The 26,268-nt window shown below is 32.1% G+C and overlaps 3 protein-coding genes across 7 annotated transcripts; 1 reads left to right on the top strand and 2 right to left on the bottom strand.

Annotated features, from left to right (window-relative positions):
* Positions 1-7,383: 7,383 nt before the first annotated feature.
* On the top strand, positions 7,384-9,723 carry LOC127261288 (arginine decarboxylase-like). Its single transcript, XM_051289569.1, has one exon. The coding sequence runs from the start codon at positions 7,619-7,621 to the stop codon at positions 9,602-9,604; it is 1,986 nt and encodes a 661-aa protein (XP_051145526.1). The 5' UTR covers positions 7,384-7,618; the 3' UTR covers positions 9,605-9,723.
* Positions 9,724-10,771: 1,048 nt separating this feature from the next.
* Positions 10,772-13,793, bottom strand: LOC127261323 (NADH dehydrogenase [ubiquinone] 1 beta subcomplex subunit 9). Its single transcript, XM_051289630.1, has 6 exons — positions 13,606-13,793; positions 13,431-13,472; positions 12,827-12,908; positions 12,023-12,078; positions 11,653-11,711; positions 10,772-11,060 (listed from the first exon to the last, which is right to left on the bottom strand). Exons 1-5 carry the CDS (start codon positions 13,732-13,734, stop codon positions 11,655-11,657), a joined length of 366 nt encoding a protein of 121 aa, XP_051145587.1. The 5' UTR covers positions 13,735-13,793; the 3' UTR covers positions 10,772-11,060; positions 11,653-11,654.
* A 328-nt stretch (positions 13,794-14,121) lies between these two features.
* On the bottom strand, positions 14,122-20,596 carry LOC127260820 (kinesin-like protein KIN-7E). Of its 5 annotated transcripts, none has more exons than XM_051288776.1 (15): positions 20,423-20,596; positions 20,247-20,345; positions 19,347-19,464; positions 18,986-19,276; positions 18,484-18,573; positions 18,271-18,371; positions 18,020-18,133; positions 17,862-17,943; positions 17,698-17,765; positions 17,538-17,603; positions 17,319-17,443; positions 16,293-16,620; positions 15,152-16,057; positions 14,790-15,079; positions 14,122-14,695 (listed from the first exon to the last, which is right to left on the bottom strand). In XM_051288776.1, the coding sequence occupies exons 4-15, from the start codon at positions 19,206-19,208 to the stop codon at positions 14,392-14,394; spliced, it is 2,697 nt and encodes an 898-aa protein (XP_051144733.1). In that variant the 5' UTR covers positions 19,209-19,276; positions 19,347-19,464; positions 20,247-20,345; positions 20,423-20,596; the 3' UTR covers positions 14,122-14,391. The 5 variants fall into 5 exon arrangements, with proteins under 5 accessions (XP_051144733.1, XP_051144734.1, XP_051144731.1 ...); XM_051288777.1 differs by having other exon boundaries at positions 18,986-19,270; XM_051288774.1 differs by lacking the exon at positions 20,247-20,345.
* Positions 20,597-26,268: the final 5,672 nt, after the last annotated feature.

Genomic DNA, 26,268 nt, shown 5'->3' with positions numbered 1-26,268 from the left:
TGTATTAGTGAAAATAATTATCCTATAATATAAATAATTATAAATTAAGATTAAGATAACTAATTAGTTTAATTAAAATTAAAAAAATTTAAAATTTAAAATGAGATTAAAGTGTGTAATCATAAGGAAAGTGACATGGTATATGGGTCGGACATAAACGGCAACGTGGACATAGTATCTGGGACGGAGGGAGTAATTGAATGTAATATTTATTTTTTTAACTTCTTATAAATGTAAGTAATTATTATTTTATATTTAAAAATAATATTCAATTCTAAAATTCTTATTTTTTGGTTTTTAATTTTATCTGTTAATTTGTCGCTTTGAATTGTAAATTAAACAAATAATATTACTTATTTTTTATATTCGATTGAATATTCTGTACTATTTTTATATTTAAAATTCAACGAATATAATTCGAGTGTATTAAATTATTAATAATTTATTATTTTTTATTTGAGTAATATTATGTATTTTAGATATTTTTATCCTTATATCCTCAATATATATATCATTTTTTAGAAAATATAATTTATTATAATACAATTAAATAAAAAAATACATTAATTTACTTATAATTCACATAAACTAGTTTTATAAAAACTGTGAAATTTTAAATAAAAATAAAAATATTCATTTATTGATAAGAGGATAAAAATAAAGAGTTATGAGTGAGTCTAAAAATTTAATTAAAATTTATATTTATTAAATATATTTAAAATGAATAAATTTACTAAAAAAATAAATCAATCTTTTATTGGGCAAAAAACAAAAAATATATATATATATATATATTATTATGAGATGGACATAACCATATACTAGTATTTTATTAAAAATACAAAGAAGTCATCTAATACCTAGTTTACAAAGCTAAAATTATTTATGTACCTATCTATTGTACTTTTCTTTGTCTCATATCTATATATTCGTTTGTTTTTTGTACAAAATTTTAGAAATATTAATATTATATTAAAATAAAGTAGAAATAAAAATAAAAATACTAAATTAACCCTATTAGTATTGTATGATATAAATGTAACGATATTTGTCTAATATATTGTAAATTAAAAGGGTATTTGTAATATTAGGTAGATAGTATAATTACTAAAAAAGTAAATGAATATTTTATTATGAGACAGACCAAAATAAAAAAATAAATATATTGTTAAGGGCTTATCATACTAATTTTCTTAAATTATATATATGTATATATTCAAATCTCTTATACTTACAAATCCACCTGTCATATATGATTCGTTTAGTATAACTTATTTTGTCGAGCATAATTTGAAGATTATTAAATTTAATCGAAAATTTACTCAATTCGCACTCAACCAAGTTGCAAATTTATGCGTCATAATAAATACATTAATTGAAACTCAGACGAAGGAGCATATAAATTTAAAATTATAATTTTCCAAGCAAGCCAAAAATACCTTAATTGGCTTTTGGGAGCACGGAAGAGACAGTAGCGATTATTAAAGACGCCGGAGTCCTCAGAAACGCGCCTTTAGGCCATCTCCAATTATTCAATTTTAATTTCAAATATGCAGTTGTTATAGTGTTTTTATTTCAATTATAACTCTATTTTCTATTATTATTTTTTAAATATTTAATTTTTCTTATTATTTTAAATAATTTTTTATTTTTATAATTTAAAATAATTTTTTTTAAAAAAAAAATAGCATTTGCTACAGTAACAGTACTGTAGCAAACTCTAAATTTAGTGCTAGAAATGGCGTTGGATTGGAGCAGCTCGGCAGTAAAAATAGTGTTGAAACATCAAATATGAAACATGGTTGGAGACGCTCCTAAATATTTAGTCCTCCTTCCTCCAATTTCACCTACTCACATTCGCGTCCGTACATGCACATGGAACTACCTCAAGTCTATATTCATGCGATGACCGTTTTCCACGTCACGCACTTTGTTCTTATAGTAATTAATATTTTGGGGCCCACACAACACACCACTCCCACAACGCACAATTTATTTCGACGTAGTTGTTTCAAAATAATAAAAATAAATAAATATAGATAAAATCAAAACACTTTTTTAAAAAAATAATAATAATAAATCAATGTTACCATGTTGGAATTATTTTGAATATAAAATAATAATTTATAATAAATGTGTTTATATCGAACGAATATTGTAAAATCGATTTGACAACAAACAATGTTTACTTAAAAAAAGATTAAATTTTCCGATTTGAGGAAATATATTTAATGTAATGTATTGTAAAAAAATAAAAATAAATAAAAATTGATGTGTCAAATCCCTTAAAGTGTTAGTGTAAATAGACAGTAAACCTTTAAAAACAATCCAAGTTAAAGAAGGAAATAAATGTTCAGTTTGTTTGCTTATGATTTTCGGATGAATTGATTTATTTTTTTTGGTACGAAAAATTGTGTTTGTAATAGAAAAACAATAATTTGTGTTGAATTGTTGATTTTTATGATTGAATAATATATACTTTCTTTGTCTCAAAATTATAGCTTGGATTGTGTTTGGTACGAGATTTAAGGAATATTGATATTATGTTGGTAATGGATAAAAAGTACGGGTAAAAAACTTTTTTTTGCCCTTATGAATGTATTAGTGTAAAAAGTAGTAGCAATTGTGTAATAATAATGGAAAAATAAATGTAGTTTTATAGTGATATGATTATTTATAGAAATGAGACTATTGATTTAAGACAGATAAAAATAGTAAATATGACTATTGTATTAAAACGGATGAAGTATATTATAATATATATTTATTTATTTATTTTTAATAAAGGGGTGTAATTAGTAGATAATTAAGAATGTATTAGTGAAAATAATTATCCTATAATATAAATAATTATAAATGAAAAATAAGATAATTAATTAATTTAATTAAAATAAAAAATACAAAATTTAAAATGAGATTAAAATGTTTAATCATTTTCCAAAAAATAAAAGTGATATGATATGTGAGACGGATAGAAACGACAACGTGGACATGATATCTGAGACGGAAAGAAACGACAACGTGGACATGATATCTGAGACGGAAGGAATAATAATTATGAAAAATTACTTTTATTGAAAAATGTTAGAGGGAACAGATGGATTATTTTGCAAATGAAAGATGTTTTTAAAAAGGTGCATTTTTATCCGAATATTCCAACGCCATATGAATAATTATGATACGATACGACAGGACGGGACACTGTCGCAAATCAATTCCATGTGAACCACTCACTGCACCTCTATCACAAAAATAATTAAAAATAATATATATATATATATATATATATATAGATGTTACTACTACTAGCAATATTTCTTAACCAACAGAGTATAATATCAAAAATAAAAAATAAAAATGCCTAGTCCATAAATATCAATGAAATTAGAGTCTCTGGAGCATAGAGACATGGACGTAATTGAAATCCATTCCATGCCTTAGCCTTATCCAATGTTTGTCCCACAAAATTGAAATTTTGCGGACACGTGTCAGAATCCTGCGGCTACAGTACTCTATCGCAGCCCTTGATTTTTCGCAAATAGACAAGTTAGAAAAATCTAGGAATATTACATAGAAACCAATGGGATAAATCTAGTGCCTTCTCTCTCTTTTTATTTTATTTTTATTTTATTTAAATGTATGAGTAAGAATAATCTGTAAATTAAGTTTGACAAGAACGATACTAAATGAATTATTTGTGACAAGACAAATTCAGAAAGTCCTTGAATTTTATTTATTATTTTTTTTTCCAATTTTTATGGAATGGTAATATTATCTTCATTTGTTCATTGAAATTTTCACTTCTAAATATATCCCATAAATAATTAGCGAAAATGAATTTGAAGAAATTACATAAATTACCCAATTTGTAGAGCTTTGTAAAATTCACGAATTAAAGATGAAGTTGATTGTGAAGAATTTGAGGTTTATACGAATCTGAGTGTTTGAGCATATTCACACACACACACACATATATATATATATATATACCAAGCCAAATTTTTTATAATTTTTTTAGCATTAAAAATATTAATGTTTATGTATTTATATACAATTTGCCCCCACCCCCAAAATTATCTAAATTCATATATAATTCTGTCGTTATTATTTATTAGCTAAATATTAAATAATTTATAACATTTTACCTCCGAAATTTAGATAATAATTTCGTCACTGTGTATATATATATATATATCATAAAATTACAAAATAGATCATTGGCATTTGCTTTGTCCCCCACCAACATTTTTATGTCATTTTAGTAAATTAAATAAAAAGGGATTTCATGTTTGTAACAACAACAATCAAACAACAAAATTTTAAAATAAATTGAGTACATAATCAATCTACTTACATCAATCAAATGGAGTATATGCTACACACTCCGCCCACATAATTTATTTTTATTTTCTATTTTCGTCTATCCCACATAATTTGTCTATTTTTTTAGAAATATAATTATATACTTTAATCTCATTTAAAATTTAAAATTTTATAATTTTTTTAATCTTAATTAAACTATTTAATTATCTTAATCTTAATTCACAATTACTTTTATTATATAATAATTATTTTTACTAATACATTTCTTAATTATTTATTAATTATATTTTACCTAAATTTCTGTATCTACGTAGGACGGAGGGAATAATTATTTCAAAATGATTTTAATAAACAGGCTATTAATATTATTGTTATTTTTTTAAATATTGTATTAAATACATATTTCTATCTTACAAAATATCATATCTACTACCAATCTTTTACTATTCTAAAATTTTCAAAACTCTTATATTAATATATAAAGCCTTAAGATTTGTGTTTATTTACTTGAGATTTTTTTTCCACAAATTTTACTATTCATATCTCCAAATTTTCCTTAAAAAAATATTATATGTAATATTAATCATTTTTCACTTACAATATTATATGGAATTATTATTTCACTTCATAGATATTTAAATAGATTATATATATAACTCTCAAATAAATAAATATGTGCAAAGAGAAACTTCTCTTGAATTCAAAAACATTATATGAAATGTCGATAAAAAGTGATTGAGTTGATGTAATAAGTGGATTTATGATTTTCGCAGTCGAATTTGTTACATAAGATTTTTTCGCATGACTTCGCCCAACGGATTAATTGTATGATATGTCAAATTGACCTTAAATTATAATCCTCACCGTTCTTACTGTTTTAACTATGCATGATAATAATCGTTGAATTTGCAAAATATTTATTGTTTCAGTAATATAAATATATTTTCATACTTTTAGATATGAATTTTAATTTTATGTGTATACAAAATAAAGCATCTTGTGTCTTTTATAGTATAAAAATACAAAGTATACATGATGTTTTACTATAAAAACAATAATATTTTTTTTTTACTACAAAAAAAAGAAAGTATATGACCAAAAGTTTAAAAGACAAAGGAAGTACTCTCTCCGTCCATAAACTAACGTCCTATTTTCCTATTTGGAATGTCCAACAATTATTGTCATCCTTCTAGTTTTATACACAAAATTTATTCTTTTATCCTTATTTTATTTACTCTTTCGTTTTCTATACACAAAATTAAGGGCAAATTTGTCATTTTATAACAAAAACCTTAATTGCCTAAAAATGCATGTAAATATCAAATAGGACATTAGAAAATGGACATAGGAAGTATTATTTTGGCTTTTACAAATATTTATATACATATATGTTGTATGACTGCGTAAAATACATATATACACACTTGTTGATAACAATTTATTATACTTCCTATGTTCAATTGAAAGTGTAAATTGTCTTTAATTTTAACTAATCTATCAATTATACACATAAGTACCAACATTTACTATTACTTTTTATTTAGAGAATGAGGGTGTGTTTATTTAGTTTTTAGTTTGAAGTATTTTTAGGTAAAGTACAAAGAATCGTGTTGATAATAATATTTTTATATTAAATTATTATTTATTTCGTAAAAGAATAAAATATGTATATTATATATTGTATGGACATGTGTCTTTGGTGTAGAATTGTGAAATGGAGATAGGATTATTAGATAATATTGTACAGAATTTTTTAAAAGTTGTGTAAGACTAGAGCTGGCAAAAACTGACCCGATACGAAATAATTGAGTTTGGGTCAAAGATTTTAACTCGATTATGTATACGGATTGACACGAACCCGACACGATAATAAACAGGTCGGGTTAGAGTTGAGGCTCTCAACTCGAACCCGACACGACAATCCGATTATAATATATTAATATTGATTAATATATTTACATATATATATATATATATAATAATCATAATTTAATAATTTTTTTATAAATTAATTTAAACTAAGTTCAATTTTATATAATTCAACATAATTTAAGCTCAAACGAATAAAAACTAATATAACACGACAACAAAATAAAAAATTATTTAATTTGAATCAAAAAATTAGACTTAATTATGTATACGGGTCAACAAGTCAACCCGAACTCGACACAATAATAAACAAGTTAACACGAATCCGACACGATAATAAATAGATCGGATTATAATTGAGTAATTTAACATATTTAAAGTATTCAATCCGATACAAATCGACGGCTGTATGCAAGACTATAAGAAATTTTACCTCAAATTTATAAAGTTGAGATAGTATTATAAACACATCTTGGCTACACTCGTCAGCAGCCACAAAAATGAGTTGGAAAAAACAAACAAGAAATCCTATCTACAAAATAATTTTAATTTTAAACACGTGCGGTGTAAACATTATTGCACGAAGACTGTGGGTCCCCACCACGCGGCAACTCGACGACGATACCCATCTTTCTGGATGAATGATTTTCTATAGGGGCAACACCTACTAAAAACTCCAGGGATCCCAACACCCGCACTGTCAAAGAACGGTGTTCATCAATCCGGTGCTCCGGCTCCCGGTCCCTCTATTTAAATCACCCTCTCGAACCCTCCATGCTAACCCTAGATCATAACTAAAATAAAATCACAAGTTCATTCTCCCTCAAATATACATTTTATTTTATTTTATTTTATGTTAGTGTAAATACAAGAATTTCGAAAATATATAATTAATAAATAATTAAAAATATATTAATAAAAATAATTATCATATAATAAAAATAATTTTAAATTAAAATGAAAAGAATTAAATAATATAATTAAAATTAAAAAAATATATAAATTACAATTTTTAAAATAATATTAACGTATATATTTTTTTTTTCAAAAAAATACAGAAAAAATAAACAAACAAAAATAAAAAGATAAATAAAGAAAATAATAATAAAAAAATTCAAAAGTGGGACCCACAAACCTGCTTCGATCCTCCGCATAAATACAGGCTTCGGCTCATGCAAATCTCCCACTCCAAAATCACTTCTTTACCCTTCGTCTCCGCTTAGTTTCCTTTCCTCGTACCCTCTGCAACAAATATATAGATATATATATATATAATTTCTTCTTCCTTCCTGAGATTTCGGAATTTCATTTCTGTATAATTTAAGCCGTTAATTCGATGAATATAAAAAAAACCTTGAACTCCCCAAAAATCTGCTAATTTGTACGTAATTTCAGTTTTCAGTTCGTACGTCGTAAAAATTAAGGTATGCCGGTCGTCGCTACCCGCGTAGAAACTGCCGCCGATCCACAGGCGCTCGCCAACGGCGGCGCCGGCTGGTCGCCGGCCGACTCCGCGGCGCTGTACAAAATCGACGGCTGGGGCGCGCCGTACTTCTCCGTCAACTCTAACGGCAACGTCGCCGTCCGTCCTCACGGCGTCGATACAAAACCCCACCAAGAAATCGACCTCCTCAAAGTCGTCAAAAAAGCCGCCGGTCCGAAAACCTCCGGCGGGCTCGGGCTCCGGCTTCCGGTCCTCGTCCGGTTCCCCGACGTCCTCAAAAACCGGCTGACATCTCTCCAATCCTCGTTCGACCTCGAAATTGAATCTCAGGGCTACGCCGGACGTTACCAGGGCGTTTATCCGGTGAAATGCAACCAAGACAAGTACGTCGTACAAGACATCGTCAGGTTCGGGTCGGGTTTCCGGTTCGGACTCGAGGCCGGATCCAAACCCGAGCTCCTGCTCGCAATGACCGCCCTCTGCCATGGCAGCTCCGACGCGCTCCTCGTCTGCAACGGATTCAAAGACGCCGAGTACATCTTCCTCGCCCTAACCGCCGCCGGAACCCTAAAATTGAACGCCGTGATAGTCCTCGAGCAAGAGGACGAGCTCGACGTCGTGATCCGCCTGAGCAACAAGCTTCGAGTCCGTCCGGTCATCGGCGTCCGGGCGAAGCTCCGGACGAAACATTCCGGCCACTTCGGCTCCACCTCCGGCGAGAACGGAAAATTCGGACTCACGGCGGCGCAAATCCTCCGCGTGGTGAAGAAATTAGGGCAAAATCAAATGCTCGACTGCCTCCAGCTGCTACATTTCCACATCGGATCTCAAATCCCGACGACTGCTCTGCTCGCCGACGGCGTCGCCGAAGCCGCCCAAATTTACTGCGAATTAGTCCGCCTCGGCGCCTCCATGGCCGTCCTCGACGTCGGCGGCGGCCTCGGAATCGACTACGACGGATCCAACTCGGCGAATTCCGACGTCTCCGTCAGCTACACTCTGCAAGAGTACGCCGCCGCCGTCGTCCGGTCAGTCCAGACGGTCTGCAACCGCCGCGGCGTGAAGCATCCAGTCCTCTGCAGCGAGAGCGGCCGAGCAATCGTCTCTCACCACTCCATTTTAGTGTTCGAAGCTTTTTCATCGACGCCTACTCACGATCCGCCGCCGATCGAACTCAAAAACATCGCCGATCAATTTTTTGGCGACGATGCAGTTGCAGATTTCAACACAGAGAGGCTGAAAGAGAACTGCATCGAGCAGTTCAGGCAGGGTACTCTGCCATTGGAGCACCTCGCCGCCGTCGACGGACTCTGCGAATCGGCCGCAGCCGGCGACGCCAATACTTGCCATATCACTACATACAATGTCAATCTCTCGATTTTTTCGTCGATTCCGGACTTCTGGGGGATAGGGCAGCTATTTCCGATGGTTCCGATCCACCGGCTGGACGAGAGGCCGACGAGAAGGGGGATTTTATCAGACCTGACTTGCGACAGCGACGGGAAGATCGATAAGTTCATTGGCAAGGGGGAGAACAGGGACAGCTTGCCTCTACACAATTTGGAAAGCAATTGTAATTATTATTACATAGGGATGTTTGTAGGGGGGGCTTATCAAGAGGCATTGGGAGGATTCCATAACTTGTTCGGGCGGGCGAGCGTTGTGCGTGTGTCGCAGAGCGACGGCCCGCATGGATTTGCGGTGACACACGTGGCGCCGGGGGCATCATGTGGGGAAGTGCTCCGATTGATGCGGCACGAGCCGGAGGAGATGTTCGAGACGCTTAGGGAGCGTATGAATATGAATATGAAGGATAATAAGGAAAAAGATGTTGTAGATGGCATTGCTCGTAGTTTTAACAACATGCCTTATTTGGGGACATGGGATTGGGATTGGGATTTGAATGAAGAAGAAGAAGAAGAGGAGGAGATAGAGGATTGGGATGAAGAGGAATGGGCTTATTGTTGAGGGATGGATTTGGGATTGTTATTGTTATTGTTGTATGGAGAATGGATGTACTACTTTATTAATCTCTAATTCTATGTCTTAGCTTTTGTTATTATTCAATATTATCCCATATTGGTAGACACGTAGGATCTCTAAGGATGAAGAATTACTCTACTATCATCGATTGATTTTAGATTTGGGATTTATTTGAATCAAAGCCTATAGGAATAGTACATATTGATGGAGTAGATGTTGCGTTTGGTGCATGGGCATGGCTGTTTCTGTTCCTGGTCATGACAAAGATTGGGCTTAGGTGGTGTCGTGTATAGCCCGCAATAGGAGATGTGTTACCTAGTAGTAATATTATTTATTTATTTTTATTTTTTTTTATAACGTTGTAATCCATAGCAGTTAGTCGAAAATGCGCATTGGATAAATCCCGACTGAACCTAATACCTTGCAAATTAAGCTCAACAGGCAAGTCACACTAGGCCAACTATACGTGACAGATGACCTAAGGCGGCATAGGGATTTGAACAATGACCTGACCTAAGGCGGCATAGGGATTTGAACAATGACCTCAAGGTCATACATCCAACCTCACCTAATCAAATTATTAAATATTACTCTCTCCGTAATATGAGTGTATTACTGTAGATACGGGAATTTAAGTAAAGTATAATTAGTAAGTAATTAAAAAGTGTATTAATAAAAATAATTATAGATTAAGATTAAAATAAATAAATATTTTAATTAAAATTAAAAAAATTATAAAATTTAAAATTTAAAATGCAATTAAAATGCATAATTATATTTCCAGAAATAGAAAGGACAAGTTATATGGAACAAACGAAAATAAAAAATAAGGACAAATTATTTGAGACGGAGAAAGTATCTGTTTTCACTAAAAATGCCTTCCAGTTTTAAATATATCTCACTTTAAATTAATTATTAATACAAAATTCATTCATTTAGCATTTTAAATCAGCCAAACGTTACATGCATACACAGAGACCAAAGTATTATAACTCGTTTTGAAATGAAATTATATATTTGAACTATTTTAATAAATAACTAGGACCATACTAGAGTACATAAGAATATAAACAGAATTCAATTATCTTCAATTTTAGTATTATCATGTTAAATTTCAATCACAAATGAGATAGAGAGACAGAAACAGAACAATGCCAAGCAAGGAAAAGGAGCAGAGGATTTTCTGCATTATTATTAGCATTCCATTGCAGAAAGGTTGGTTGGTCAATGAAAATAGATCCATCCATCAAGCAATCTCACACAACATAATAATGTCGAAAACTCCTGTAAACAATTGTCGATTTGGAGAGTCGAATGCTCTCAATGTTCAAGGCAAAACCAAAAGGCAAGTTTACAACAGATCGAACGAACCTCATCGCACGCCAGCAAGCAGTAGTTCATCACTTCTCGCTCCTATTTTTGTTCTATTAGCAGCAGCGTTCTGCATCACCACAATTTTTCAGAATTATGGATTAGTAAAACATCGGCACATTTGTGTGTGAGCACATAGAACTTGGAGAGGAATGGGCAAAAGCTCAAATGGAAACATGAGGTGATAATACATTTATGAGAAATCAACACTTGTGGATACAAACCAAAAAACTTAATACTCCCACAGTCATCAAAATATATGCTCGTATTTTTGGGAATAAATTTTAATGTAAATGAGTAATAATTTATACTTTTTACCTCTTATGGTAAATATATATATAAAGACAAAAGTAGATGTACCTTTTTACTATAAAGAGAATGAGGATATTTTTTTTATAACAAAAAAAAATGAACATAAAATTTGAACGATAGAAGAATATTTAGGTTTCCCTGAAGGTTGAAACCATATGAGAGAGTTGTTGATCCACCCTAATTTTTCTTAGGTTGTGTTTTGTTGGGATTTCTCCAAGATTGTCATTATTTACCAGTTTTTGCTCCAAAAAGATCAAATAAAACTACTATTTTTAATTTTTTATATTATACTAAAAATTAATTTTAATAAATATTGTAATAAAAGAGTCAAAATTACAAGAATTACTAACCTTCATTTACTTTCAAGGATCTCACCGTCTTCACGGCCATAGTCATATATTATCTCAATCTGTAACAAAACCACGCAATCAGGTGTATACAAGCAGATACTCCCAATACATGGGATGCAATTGTGCAATAACATTATAAAGCATATAAATAAGATTGCTTCCAGTTCCAGAAGATATTCAGAAAATTTCTACAGATAGAAGATTTGAAAAATAGAGAGAGGGTTGTCCACATCTAAGAAATTTATCCAAAATTCCATGCAGCAGATGCAAAATCAAAGAAACAAAATGAGATTCTCATAACCAGATTTGAAGAAAATTGAATGCTGAAGGATTCATAGAACATAAGTCACATAAGTTGTCAATAACTTACCCCAGATGGTGGCGCTGGGTTTCGGCAAAATTTAGAACCGCCAGGAGCCCAAGGAACTGTTTACAGAATACGAATATGAGCACTCAAATATTGTTGCAAATTGATCAGAAGTACAACATTATTAAGTGTACAAATTGTTTTCAATGATTATAGTACGAGAAGATCAGCATGCATGCTTAGGTTGTACAAAAATAAGATCTAAATGATGGATATAACAGGACAGGCTGCATCATGGATGTTACACACCACACATTTAGATATACATGTTCAATTTTATAAATAATTAGACAAGAGTTACCATTCAAGTTCAATTATTATAAAATATAAATAAACATAAAGACAGTAAAATATAACATGTACCTATCAGTCTGAAAAAAAAAAAAAAAAAAAAAAAAGAAAGAAAGAGAGATTTTTTTATCACAGAAAGAATTGAGTGTTTCATCATAAGGTACAGGAATTACCAAGTAGAAATATCGAAAGAATCACCACATTGCTTCTAGTCACTACAGTTAAGGAAGGCTTCCTTCTGGAATCTCAAGCTATTTCTCAACTAGTTAAATGGGATTAACCACTTACTTAGATCTGGAATCAAATTTTCATAATGCTATGACTCAATAAAATCATTCTTGCACGGAACCTAGATAGCAAAGAGACAATGAAAACTAAACATTGCTTCAGAAAAAAAAAGGTAGCTTAACATCATGCCGCTAACACATAAAAATCCACCATAATGAGCATTATTAGACATCAAACTTATTTGAATAAGTTCTTTGCGCTTTGGAAAGCAGGTATATTAAAACATACCGATGTAAGGATCGGGGTGACGAAATTTATTGTACTCTGCTTCAGAAACAGCAATCATTCTGTCAATAAGCTCAATATCCTCCTGGGAAACCATACAAAGAAACAATATAAGACTCATTTTACACCATACATATATTTCTTCCTCTGATGAGTGGGGAATCTAGTGCAAATTCTTCAGTTCAAATATCTATGCCCGTAGTCACCATCATTCTCTATCAACTGAAACCAAAACCACCAAACTGTTGAACAGGTTACTACTTTCTCAGGTGATTTCATTGCAATGTCCAGTTAATAGATGAACAATAAAACCAAATTGCACCGCAAGATTTCACACAGATTTCACAATTCACGCGTAGGATTTAATTCAGCACCTAAAAAACCAAGTAAATAAACTATCAATCATGGTGAAGAAAAAAAAAAAAGGATTTTTCGGTCAACAGCTCCTTCCTATCATTTCTGATCAACTAATTCAGCGGAATTCAGTTTTCACTCAATTTGATCGAAATAAGCATCACATCGCTCCCTCTCGATGTTAATCAAGAAATCCAAAAAGAATATGAAAGAAAAAAAACAAACAAACAAAAAAACGGAGAAGAAAACAAACCACGTGTCTGTTGGCCTCAAACCTCTCCCTGAGTTCATCCGCCTGAGGAATACATAGAAATTACTGAGAAATCCGTCCATAACGTAATCAATCCAACCATCACTAAATTGGCATTAAAAATCGAGATCCAACGAAAGTAGAGGAACCCTAGAAAAGAAGAGAAAGGAAAAGGTACATCAGGGTAGAAGATGTGGCGATGGACGGCGTAATTGAGAGTGTCCTTGAGTGCTCGCCGGTAAAGGATCCTAACCTTCTCCTTCTGCGCCGCTCGCCGAGCCAAATACGACGCCGTAGCCAAGCTCATTTCTCCCTTCACTCTCTGCGATCTCCGCTGCTGTCGTTTCACTTCGACTAAATTCACCGACCAAGAATGTTTAAGGTCTTTCTACACGGCGTCGTATTAAATTGGGCCTTCTAAAAATAAAGCCCGTATAAAATTAAAAGGCCCATAAACATTAATAGAAAGTATCTTGTGATTGTAGTAATTAGTTATCGGTTTGAAGCATGACCACGATCACGGGTTCACCTATATAATAATATTATTCGTTTTTTAAAGCTTTTTTAGCTGTCTTACTATTTAATCAATTTAAAAAAGGAAAAAAAAAATCATAAAACTTGCAACATAGAATGGCGAAATTGGAAAAGATGAGGCAAAACAACAAAGGTACAAAGAAGTCAAGAAACCAATGGATGGGTCAAAAATTCAAATCTACTATTTTGCAATACCACCGACTATTAGCATAACATCATCACTCACACTAAATGAAGCGACAAACCAAATTAATCAAAATCATCGAGTGAAAATAAAAACCTCACAAAACCAAACCACAAGTTCGTTCATCAATCAGATTTGATCATCAATCAAATTCAAATCAATATATGACCCTAAAATATCTGAATAATTCTGATTTCATTGTTACAACACCTCTCTCTCAATATCAGATGAGGGGATGCCATGCTGTCACTTCCACCGGAAGGATCTCCGGCTGAGCCGCAGAGGGCCGGCGAAGCTAAGTCCGAGCATTTCCTTGAGCGCCTGTCTGTGCTCCGAGAGACCGGTAAGCTCAGCAACAATGGCGGCGCTCTTCGTTACGTGTTCCATGCTCGAGGTGTCGCTCCATAATCGATTAGCCAGCTGCAACTTCCTTTGTTTCGAGTTCACGCCGATGCCCCACTCCTCGTAAATCCTGTTTCTTTCTTCTTCGCTGTACCTTTTATGCATGAGCCTGCAGAGCATTGTTCTCTCCCGGCGTAGAGCTTTCTTGCTGTCGATCCAATAAAAGCATAGTGTTACTTTTAGATATGCGTACGTATATATGACCAAAGCGCCTCTGTAAAACGTATTGATTAGGACAAGACCTTGATGCCAGTGTGAGAGTGGTGCCATTATGGATGGCGGATTTGCCATTGCCGAATGTTTCCTTGAGATAGGACAGGCGTCGATGTTCCACCTCGACGTAAATGGAATCTGTGTAGTCATCTTTAATAAGAAAGACAAAGTATGTCCTGTGGATCAATGAAACATTGCAAGCTTGCCACAATTCAATTATCGATTTCTGCAGCTTCGCGAATTTCGTCGGCCAATTGTTGATTGCGTCTGAGCTGAAATCTCCGGGTTTCTTTTCCCCTGCGCCTTCTATGTGCTGAACCTAAGAACAGAAACCGGAGGATCGATTAAAAGGAGAGTGTAAAACAGCTTTATCAACAAATAATCCTAGTACCTGATCGTCAGACTGATCGCCGTACTGTTGTTTCGCCATTTCCTTGAGTCCTGCTACAAATGACCCGAGAGTGGGAATGTCCTCATCCCCATGGCTGGAGACTTGACTCTGTGTTTCGTCCAAATAACTGCTACAATCGGAAGAGATAGAGTTACTTCTGGACAGTGTCGCACCATCAGCACCATATAATACCGGAGGACGTCGCCATTGCTTCCTTTGGAAAATGCCTTCTGGTCTTCCAGAGTAGTCTTTCTCCAACACAGTTGGGGGTGTGCTTTCGCTTTGTTCAGACATCTCAAAGTCGGGTGAATCGGTCATTAGATTAGTTCTGCAGCTTCTACTTCTTGTTAAGCATGAGCTTCCAGAATCTGATATGTTAGTTGATGAGGCCTCGGGAGAAGATACCTCGGAGTGAGGTCTGAAAGGAGAATCAATCATCTTCTCTGCTCCTTGAAGTTTCTGTTCTGAGATGCTGCGAGAGTAACCGCCGTTAATGGCAGGAACTTGTCTAGGTAAAGCTGATAACCCTTGCTGATCGATAATAAGCCGATTTTGTGGCTGAGAAAGCATTGGCATGCTTTCTTCACTCTCACTAGCAGGCTCGCCGATAGTTCCATTTGTTCTTCCCTCATCAGATTTGTCCATCTCAATGCATCGAACTTCTTTGCAGATTTCATCAGAATCCTCCTCCTGTTCGATTCCGGTAACAGAGCTCCCCATCCCTTGGGTTTGATGAGATACATCTGATGAAAAATCCTCACTCTGTAGGGGTGAAGCTCCATTAACAGGTCGAATATCATTATTTTTGGGGGGAGCTTTATTACTTTCAATAGCTCGAAGCAAATCATCGATCCGAGAATGAGCAAGATCCCTCTGCTTCTTCAACTCCCTAACCTCTTTCTCCAACTGCAGATTGTTTTATAAGGAACACGTCGTACAAGATTAGTGTAATCTGGCAATCTCAAAAGGAGAATATAATCATAGACAGATCTATAAAAATAAACCTATAAAATACTCTAGGGCATGGTAATAATGGTATCATAAAATACTAAACTTTTTAACACCATAAAAAGGGAAAAATATGAACAAACAAACAAACAAGTGTATGAAAACAGAAATGAGGGAGGTAGAGAGTCCGAACCTTTTCTATTTGCGTATCTTTCTTTCTTAGCAATGGCCCATGGTCGCACATTGATCCTGGAGTTTTCAACTCATTTTCCAGCCTCGCAACCTCTTTCTGCAGATGCTTTACCAGTGCCTTATCAGACATTACTACGTTGACCTGGGCATTAGTTGATACTTCCTTTGCGCAAGTAGCAAATAGAAGGGTATTCCGTGATTGCTCGACGTGACTTCTGGCAGGGCTCAATGTGCAAATGATAGCAGTCCTGGCATTGCCTCCCAGGGCAGGTTGCAGTATACGAGTAAGTTTTGAGTCTCTGTAATTGATATGCCCTTGTCTTCCTTTGCTGCATGAATTAGAGGAGCAAACATTTAGTAACAGATGGCATGCAATGCCACAAAACGCATGCTATTCTAGTAATTACTTACAAACTTATATAAGACATTTATATATTCCAAGAGGGGTACTGAGAGCAGTCATCCTCATGCAATGATACGACATCACACATCGATTTCTTGACAATTAAGATTGAATCAGTGGTGAAAAAATTCTAACAAGACTAGTGATTTCAATTCTACGGCTTTAAAATACTACTATAAGCGATCAAACACATGAAGTCAATTTAATATGTAATTCAAAGTGTGAGAAAGTCATCCACTTGCAGAAACACGCAAAGACCATTAGAGACTCGATATGATCCTCCAGTAACAAATAAATCAAGCTGAAAACAATATAGTGGAGCATTCTAACAAGGAGTCTAGTGATCCCAATACTACAAGTAGACAATACTAGTATAATCAATGAAACACGCTTAGTCAATTCTATATGCTATTCAGAAAGATTCTACTTTCTCCAAAGTGAATCAAAGGCTCAATGAGGGGTGAAAGGTGTAACCGTGTAAGCAATGACAACTGGGGAATTGTTTGAAGCAATGCTATCTTGAGGTGAAAATTTATGAAACTCAATGAATTGATAACAAGACCTAAATTTTGATCTAGGATAGGAAGGATGTAACAAGAGATGTCAAGATCAGAATTGACCTACCTAAGTTTGCGAATAACAGTTCCCAAAGTCAGTAAACTACGGTTTATGTGGCAGCCTTCTTTCAGTCTCTGACCCACTGACAATGCTTGAGATGCTCGCTCACTTCCTGCCAGGTCAACAAAATTCTACAAGAAAAGATGAATATCTTTACTGAACAATTTTTTCCTTACACTCTTGAAATTAATAGCATATATAGCAGGAGTAAAGAGTGTACTCTACCACACTAGCAGCGAGGGTGGTTGAGTTGCCCTTCCCAATAAACTCACGAGCTGAACTCTCAATTGTCTGAAGAAATCATGGAAACTATGGGACTTCAAAATTTCATAGAAGTTATAGAGCAAGAAGAGTGACTGCAAAAGAGCTTGTGGTGGGAACTAACCAATCTCAGGATCTGATGTGATCTGGAACTTGTTTCATTTAATGACGTCTCCCCAATTTTTCTTTGTGCTGTTATAAACTTTGCATAAGTGATCAGAGAAGTGGGATGTGCTAGGATATATGAACAATCGAACTTTAGACTAAATAATAAGAAACCTGTCTAACCTTCGCATATGGACAATAACTCCTTGAGGTGATCCCAGTCCCTTAAAGTTTCTTCGGTGAGTTTCTCAATAATAGTCCCTTTCTACAGAATAACAAAAGCAAAATAAGTAAAAAGGTAAATGATGGAGGTGCAAGAGAAATTAACTAACAAGACGCACTTCTGGATCATCAAGGAGTCGTAGTGGAGTGTTATCCTTGCTAAGCAAATCTCTGACAACTTCATTATAAATCTCTGTTGCGGAAAACTTCAAAACAAATGCTCTTTCTTCATGCTGCAATAGAATAATAATAAACATTATATTCAATAGTTCAACGTATTATTTGGCATGGATGTCGAAGGACAAAAATGCATAATGTCCAAAAGAACTTTGCACCCTAAGTAGGTTGTTGCAAAGTAAAAATGTCATACCTTCTGTATGTAATCATAAATATCAGCTACTGTGTACTCAGTAATACCATTCATGGTATATGTTTTACCGCTGCTTGTTTGACCATAAGCAAACACAGTTGCTGTTTCCAAAAAATTTCAAGAACCGGTTCAAACCATTAGCTTGTCACAATATATGAACCAAAAGTATACTGCACATGACCAAATAGAGCAACTTCACTATTCTCAACTTACAATTGATGCCACCCACAACTGAGAGAGCTATATCTTTGATTCCATCATCATAAACTTCCCTTGTGCTGCTATCACCTCTAAATACTCTATCTGCACATATAATGTGAAAAGAAGACATGAAATTAAATAATAAAAATCTTTCACTCTGAAGCCATATACTTATTTTTATATCCTAGAGAAGAACTTGCAATTAAAACACTTTGATATGACAGACTTTCATGTTTATATTTTTGGTGAGAATTTTACAACTACATTGTCCAGGTAGAGGGACCTATATATACTTTTTGCATGCATCATAATCCAAAATATTGTTGTTGATGTTGAATAGAATCCAAAGCCAACATACTCTGGGAAATGAGAAAAAAATTTTAAATGCATACTTGAATATGTTAAAGGAATCACTTAGTATAACACAACAAAGATGTGTCTATCGTTATTAAAATATCCTCAAGTCAAATAATCATCAAATCTATGGATATATTATTTAACTTGCTCCACCTACCAAATGAATAAGCAGTGGGAAGTCCAGTGCGCTCCTGGAGGCTGTTCCGGTACAAAATTGTGGTTGAGTTGATGCATTCCCAATCAGCAACTTCATTTAGTGCAATCTCCTTATCACTCAAGGGCCTTAGTCTCACCAACACCAAAATCTTCTCTTCCATTTCATTCCCCATACCTGGAGGCTTCTCCCAACTCATCAAGTCTTCTGCCCCAATCGATCCCATTTGCTACCCCGTCCCAAAAAGCCACAAAAAAGGTGACACACACACACACTCTTCAGCCAGACCTACACCTACATTAGAGATGAAATTACTTGCAACTAAAACTCCTTGAAAAGACCAATAAAATAACCAACACTAAACTATTCAATGGGCCAGCGATGGTAGCCAGACAAAGCAATATAGTTAGTGTAGTGAACAACAGCGTGGTTGTGCCTTCCAACAGGAATGGAATGCCACAGCACCCCAACTCATTGTTGATCTGCAAGGAAGAAAGACAATTATAGAAGGCCTTAACCAACTAATATTTTAATGTTTAAGCTAAACTGGAATGATTGACGGTTGGTTGTGATTAATCAGTTTGCTTAATGTTTGTCTCCAAACCTCTCTTCCAACAGAAACCTGAAATTACATTTCTATGACAGGGTCCAGCAAAAAATTTAAATAAATCAACGTTAGATAACTTTGCTTAATGGGGACCCCAACTATGCTTCAAGTCCAAGTAATTATTCTATTTGACAAATTTCTCAAATTTTTCCCAAAATCACCGGGGAGAAGTGGACCCCCAATACTTCACACGGAGATTACCTGCCAGTGCATACATTGATAGACAAAGCATATATCATTTATTCCGTGGAGATCGAAAGACAAAAACCTTCTATAATGTTTGCTATTGAAAAGACTTCGGATAAAAAAAATTTACTGAATTGAAAGGAGGTGTTCGCACCACGCGTTAGGCGAAAATACATCAGAATCTTCGGGTAGTTTTGTTGACTGAATTTTTATTTTTATTTTCTGAAAAGAAAACACTTAATCTCCCGGAAACGCAGGATTTGATCAATAGATCGTAAACAAAAAACTTCGATTAAGCGCCGGACGTGGAAATCTAGATAAAACAATTGAGCACCAGGTTCCCTAGTTAATCGACACATACTCAAGCTTTATCCTGTATTTACTAATCCACCAAAAACAATTTTACACCAAAAAAAGCACCGAACCAAATATCATCATTTCAAAAGGGAAAAAAAAGGCTTCAGGCGTGACCTTCAAGATTAAACACTACGCCTTGATTCTACTCAGCCAAATACACCCACTTTACGCATCCGATAAAGCTACTATAACACATGCCAAAGCAGCTACAACCTAAAAGACGACGAAGTGAAATTTCAAACAAATACCAAATGAAACAGTGCAAACCGGCGACAAATCTCACAACTTACCACCGCATCGCAAATTGATCAAGCCTTAATCATCCCAACCTAATTTCCACAAACTCTTCAGCAGCATTATCAGCAACTTCCTCGCTTCCTCCGTCCCCCCCTCTCTCTCTCTCCCGCCCCTCCGTCCCTCTCTCTCTCTCTCTCTCTCTCTCCCTTCACAGTCAGCTGAGAACGAAGTTTGAACCGTGGAGACGTGTGTGAACGTTATATATATGTAAATGCGTTGCACTCCACGAAGGGAAGGAGCCCGGAGGCGAAAAGACCAATATGCCCCTCCCCTTTCGTGGAAAAGCCTGGTTGAGAAGCACGTGCCCACGTGACCGTCGTCGGTGCAATGAATTGGAACTTCACAGGAAATCTTCCATCAGAAAATTGTTGTTTGGGCGAATAAAGGAAAACCACAATAGTTTCAAATACATCAAAAATAAAATTTAATTTATTTTTTAATCCTAATGATCTCTCTACATTCATAAATCAATAATCAGATATTTCCAATTTATTAATCTCACAGCATGGGATCTATTTAATTAATTAATTTCCCAATTGTATGGTATTTTTTTTTTGGTAACTATTTAATTAAATTTTACTTATTACTGTATTTGGATGTGGGTTTGGGATTGTGGCGTCGCATTAAATTGAGATCGGAAACAAAGGCGTGAAGGGAATCAATGGCTACAACGGGAGCACTGCACCACTTACTTTACCGTTGGGTGGGCCCCACATGAGGGGTGACCACCTGGCACCACGCGCTCCACCCCGGGCTTCTCACCACGCGCCTAATCTAAACATTTTAATAAAGGTATGTTTGTTTTATATATTTGAGTGCAAATTTTAATTTTGTTTAGTTTTAATAAATTTAAATATTATTATTATTATTATTATTATTAATGTGTACGGTGAATAGTACCATTTTTGTAATTAATTTTTTATTTTTATCATCTTAATTATTTGTCTAGATTATTTTATAAGTGGGATCTGTTTGTATTTTGCCGTTATATATTTCTCTTAAATAAATAGTTTTTCATATATTTTAATTGATTTTACTTTTTATAATTTAATTTATGTCAATTATATATAGTAGCTACTTTTTTATTATATAAGATTTTTATCTATTACATTCATATTAAATATAGGGAAATGTTCGTTAATAAATCAAAATATATTTAAATTTATTTTAATCAAGTATATATTAAATAATATTCATTTGCGATCTATTATAAATACGAAAATTTAAAAAATTTAGAGAAATATGATTAGTAAACAATTAAAATTTTATTAATAAAATTATTATAAATTTAAAAATAAAAAATATGATTAGAATGTATACTTTTTTTTAAAAAAAAAAAGTAATACTATCTCCGTCCGGCAACAAAGACATCATTTATTTTTTATAACTATATTTTTTAATATTACTATTATATTGGTTTGTACTAAAAATGACAAAAATGTCTCTATTAGTATGTTGTAATATAAAAGTAATAGCATTTGTGTAATACTCCCTCCGTCCAGCTAGAAAGTATACATGTTTCTATTTTGGGACGTCCAATTACAAAGTAAACATTTCATTAAATACCTTATTTTTTCCACAAATACTCATATTTTACATCACATCATTACTTTTACACCAAAAAACAAGGGCAAAAATGTCATTACACTACTTTTAACTACCCACTATAATTAAAATACTATTATTTCTTAAACACAGCGTCAAAAGTAATTGTATACTTTTTTTGTGGACGGAGGGAGTATATTATAAATTATAAGGATATTTATTAGCTTAGGTAGGTAGTACAACTACTAAATTAGAAAATAATACCCTTATTTTGAGACGAATAAAAGTAAAAAATTGTATTTTTTTTATGGGACGGATGTAATATAAGATGTAAAACAAACAAAAATAAAAACAAAAACCGTTACATGATAGTCGAAACATACTATATGAGACGGAGGGAGTAATTTAATTTTAACAATTTTTTTTTTTTTATTTTGTAAAATTTTACTTTCAACTACATCTCACAATATTGATTTGTTGACCTAACAATTTTCTTTTGAGACTATTTTTTATTTAATATTATCAAAACATGTAAGATATATATAAGAGAGATATATTAATTCAGTATATGCAATAGATTATATCAATTTATAAAAAAATTAATAATTTAATATGAAATAATATATATATTTTTTTATATAATACTCATACATTTCGTCTAAAATTTCCAACATACAATTACATTATTATCTTTTAAGAAATGCTCCATTTTTAGTCCATACACATTACCATATATAACGTACTCCCCCGTCCAATTTCTATTGTCCTGAAGTATATTTGCACGATTTTTTAGGTGATTGTCTTTATGTTATGAATTGACAAATTTGTCCTTCATTGTATGGTAGAGATTAAAAGTAATAAATAAATGAAGGGTAAAAATATAAAATTTGTGTTTAAAAAAGGAAATAGGACAATAGTTTTTAGACGTCCTAAATAAAAAAATAGGACATTAGTTTGTGGACGAAGGGAGTATTAATTTTATGACGAATAAAAATATAAATATATACAAAGTAGACTACAAAAATTAAAGTATATAAATACATGAATGTTCAATAAGTGTCACATTAAATACCATGAAATTAATTATAGTATGGTAGTATAATTTAAAATTTGTTGGGAATATTTAATGTGACACTTAGATACTCATATATATATAAATAAATATATATATATATATATTTCAACTATATATTTGCTGATTTTTTATTTTTTTATTTTTTTTGTATTGGGCGATGAAGATAAAAGTAGTTGGCTATGGTGGTGGGACAATTGAATGGGAATATAATGTAGCATCAAATTTAATTAACTTATTCATTTGTCTTCCTAAGTATATTTAATATTGATAATTAGTTATCAATTATTTTATAATTGTAAGTCATAAAAATTCTATGCTGTATTATTAAAAACAATAATAATATTTTTATTCTATTTAGTTTTCTGTTATAAATATGAAATAAAATAAAATACTGCACCTAATAATATATGTTTCGTCTCATATCTATCAAACGTTAGGAATTGGTCATCTAATAAATATGTCCTGCTCGGCTACTCCAACTATTTAATATTCAAATTATTTCCATACATATATACGGGGAAAATTGCAAAAAATATCTCACATATACCTCATTATCACTTTTATTCTGTATTTATTTATTTTGACAAAATATATCCCACATGTTTTCAAAAGTCGTTATTTCTATCATTTGACCGTGTGCGTGGCCGCGCGTGGTGTGAATTTCATGCGCGAGAAAAGGACATAAATAATAACTTTTGTAAACATGTGGAATATATTTTGCCAAAAAAATAAATATAGGATAAAAGTGATAATAACGTATAAATATGGTATATTTTGCAATTTACTGCATATATATGGCCAATGTGAATTAAAAAGTAAATTGGTAACTTCAATTAATTATTTGAATAAAGTGATTGAGAATAACATGAATTTAGGGAAGGGTGATTGATAATAATAGGAGACTAGAAAGTAACATGGTGAAATGATGACTTTCAAACCTACCCAGGCAAATAAAATTAAATTATGGTGTCACCGTGATCTCACGATCATAAGTTCAACTCCTATATTTACTCCACCAGGTCATTTTTTTAGGGGACCTAACATTTTGAATTTTTGATAGTATTATTTATGGTGTGTTTATTTTGTGAAATAGTTTGATTTTTTTTTTTTTTAAATGTGAAATAATAAAAATTGTAATTAAAATACTCCTTCCGTCCCATTGAAAGAGTGACATTTGCTTTTTGCACGTAATTTTTAAATATTAGTATTATATTGGATTGTAGTAAAAAAGGCAAAATACTCCTATTAGTATAGTGTAATATAAAAATAATGACATTTGTTTAATATATTGTAAGGGTGTGTTTGTTTGGGGGTTTGGATTTTGAGTTGGGATTTGAATAGTTGTATGATGTTATATAAATAGGTGTTGATGTGATATTTTGAATGTAAAATTGATTTTTAGTATAATACAAAAAATAAAAAATAGGTGTTTGATTTGATGTGTTTGGAGGAAAAATTTTGGATGAATAGTAGGAGTTTATCAAAATCCTACAAACAAACACATCATAAGTTAAAAGGGTATTTATTATGTTAAGTAGTAGTACACTTACTAAATTAAAAAATGGTAACCTTGTTTTGGGACGGACGAAAATAAAAAATGATAACATTTCAATAGGACGGAGAAAATATAAAAATAATAAATATATATAATATATTTGTTTTGAAAAATTATGTAAGACTTTTTTTTATTAAAAGAACATGGGACATTATATCATCAAAAATTTATTTCAATTTAAAAAAATAATTATTTAAAATTCAAATCCAAAATGTTACTATGTTCATTAAAAATACAAAATGAACAAACCATTTATTACAGATAAAATAGGAATGATTAGCAATAACATCTTTTACTTTAATTTTTAATTTTATTTCTTAATATAAAAATCTCTTATAAAAAAGATAGTATATTAATTTCTTAAAACATGCTATTAAATTAATATTCAAGTAAAAGAAATTAATATATATAAAAAAACACAAAAGTCAAAAACAAAATAAATAAATACATATATTGATTTATTGCGATTAGGAGAGGTTGACATGACTTTATCGGGTATGCAATTAAGAAATAGTGATAGACAGCCGAGGAATATTTAAAACTTTATTTTTAAAATTATGTAATAATTTTTTAATTAATAATATTATGGTCATCACTTACTTTGGGTGTGTTTGTTTGGAGATTTGGATTTTGAGTTGGGATTTGAATAGTAAAATTTTGAATTTGAATAGTTGTATGATGTGATATAAATAGGTGTTGATGTGATGTTTTGAATGTAAAATTGATTTTTAGTATAATATAAAAAATGAAAAATAGGTGTTTGATTTGATGTTTTTGGGGGAAAAAAATTGGATGAATAGTAAAAGAAAAATCCAATCCCTCAAACAAACACACCCATTGATCCTCAGTGCCACTTTTTTTTTTTATTTTTTTTTTTTCGGTTTCATATAATTTATGATTTTATTTTTTAAAAATATAATTATACATTTTAATCAAATTTTAAAATTTATAATTTATACTCCATTCGTTCTAAAATTAAATATTCATTTGCTTTTTACACGTAGTTTTAAAAATATTAGTATTATATTGGAATATAGTAGGAATAAAGTAGAAACGACTAAAATAACCTTATTAGTATATGTAATATAAAGGTAATGACATTTGTGTAATATATTATAAGTTGTAAGGGTATTTGTAACTGTAGGTAGAAAGTTCAGTTGCTAAAAAAGGAAATAGATACTTTATTATGGACAGACTAAAATGGATACTTTATTATGGGACGGAGGGAGTACTTTTTTTACTTTAATTAAACTAGGTAGTCATTTTAATCTTAATTTATAATTATTTTTATTAAATCATAATTATTTTTACTAATATATATTTTTTAATTATTTAATAATTATACAAAACCTAAAATTCTGTGTTTAAACTAAATAAGACAAAATAGGTGGGACGGAGGGACTATTAATTTAGAATAACAAACTACTCAATAGTTCTGTTTGCCATTTTTGTCCATCCTAAAATAATAATATCTTCGTAAATAATCATATCACTATAAAACTACCATTATTTTTTTTTTATTATTACACAATTGTCACTACTTTTTATATTAATACACTTAAAAAAAAAATCTTTTATTCATATTTTTTACCTACTACCAATATAATATCAATATTTTTTAAATCTAGCATAAAATATAATCCAAACTATAATTTTAGGACAGA

The sequence above is a fragment of the Andrographis paniculata genome, unplaced genomic scaffold, assembly GCF_009805555.1.
Source record: "Andrographis paniculata isolate CXL003 unplaced genomic scaffold, ASM980555v1 Contig62END, whole genome shotgun sequence".
Taxonomy (NCBI): Eukaryota; Viridiplantae; Streptophyta; class Magnoliopsida; order Lamiales; family Acanthaceae; genus Andrographis; species Andrographis paniculata.
Note: the sequence above shows the minus strand (reverse complement) of the source record. Positions and strands in the feature narration are given on the sequence as shown.

Bases quoted from the DNA above. Each gene is read 5' to 3' on its own strand.
- LOC127261288 (XM_051289569.1), top strand. From the start codon at position 7,619: ATGCCGGTCGTCGCTACCCGCGTAGAAACTGCCGCCGATCCACAGGCG.
- LOC127260820 (XM_051288776.1), bottom strand. From the start codon at position 19,208: ATGGGATCGATTGGGGCAGAAGACTTGATGAGTTGGGAGAAGCCTCCA. The intron at 18,372-18,483 runs GTAAGTTGAGAA...TTTTGGAAACAG, and splicing joins AGTTGTGGGTGGCATCAATT to CAACTGTGTTTGCTTATGGT. The intron at 15,080-15,151 runs GTACTAGGATTA...TTCTGTTCTTAG, and splicing joins GCGATCAGTCTGACGATCAG to GTTCAGCACATAGAAGGCGC.
- LOC127261323 (XM_051289630.1), bottom strand. From the start codon at position 13,734: ATGAGCTTGGCTACGGCGTCGTATTTGGCTCGGCGAGCGGCGCAGAAG. The intron at 13,473-13,605 runs GTACCTTTTCCT...TGTATTCCTCAG, and splicing joins GCCACATCTTCTACCCTGAT to GCGGATGAACTCAGGGAGAG. The intron at 12,079-12,826 runs GTATGTTTTAAT...TTCTGTAAACAG, and splicing joins TCACCCCGATCCTTACATCG to TTCCTTGGGCTCCTGGCGGT.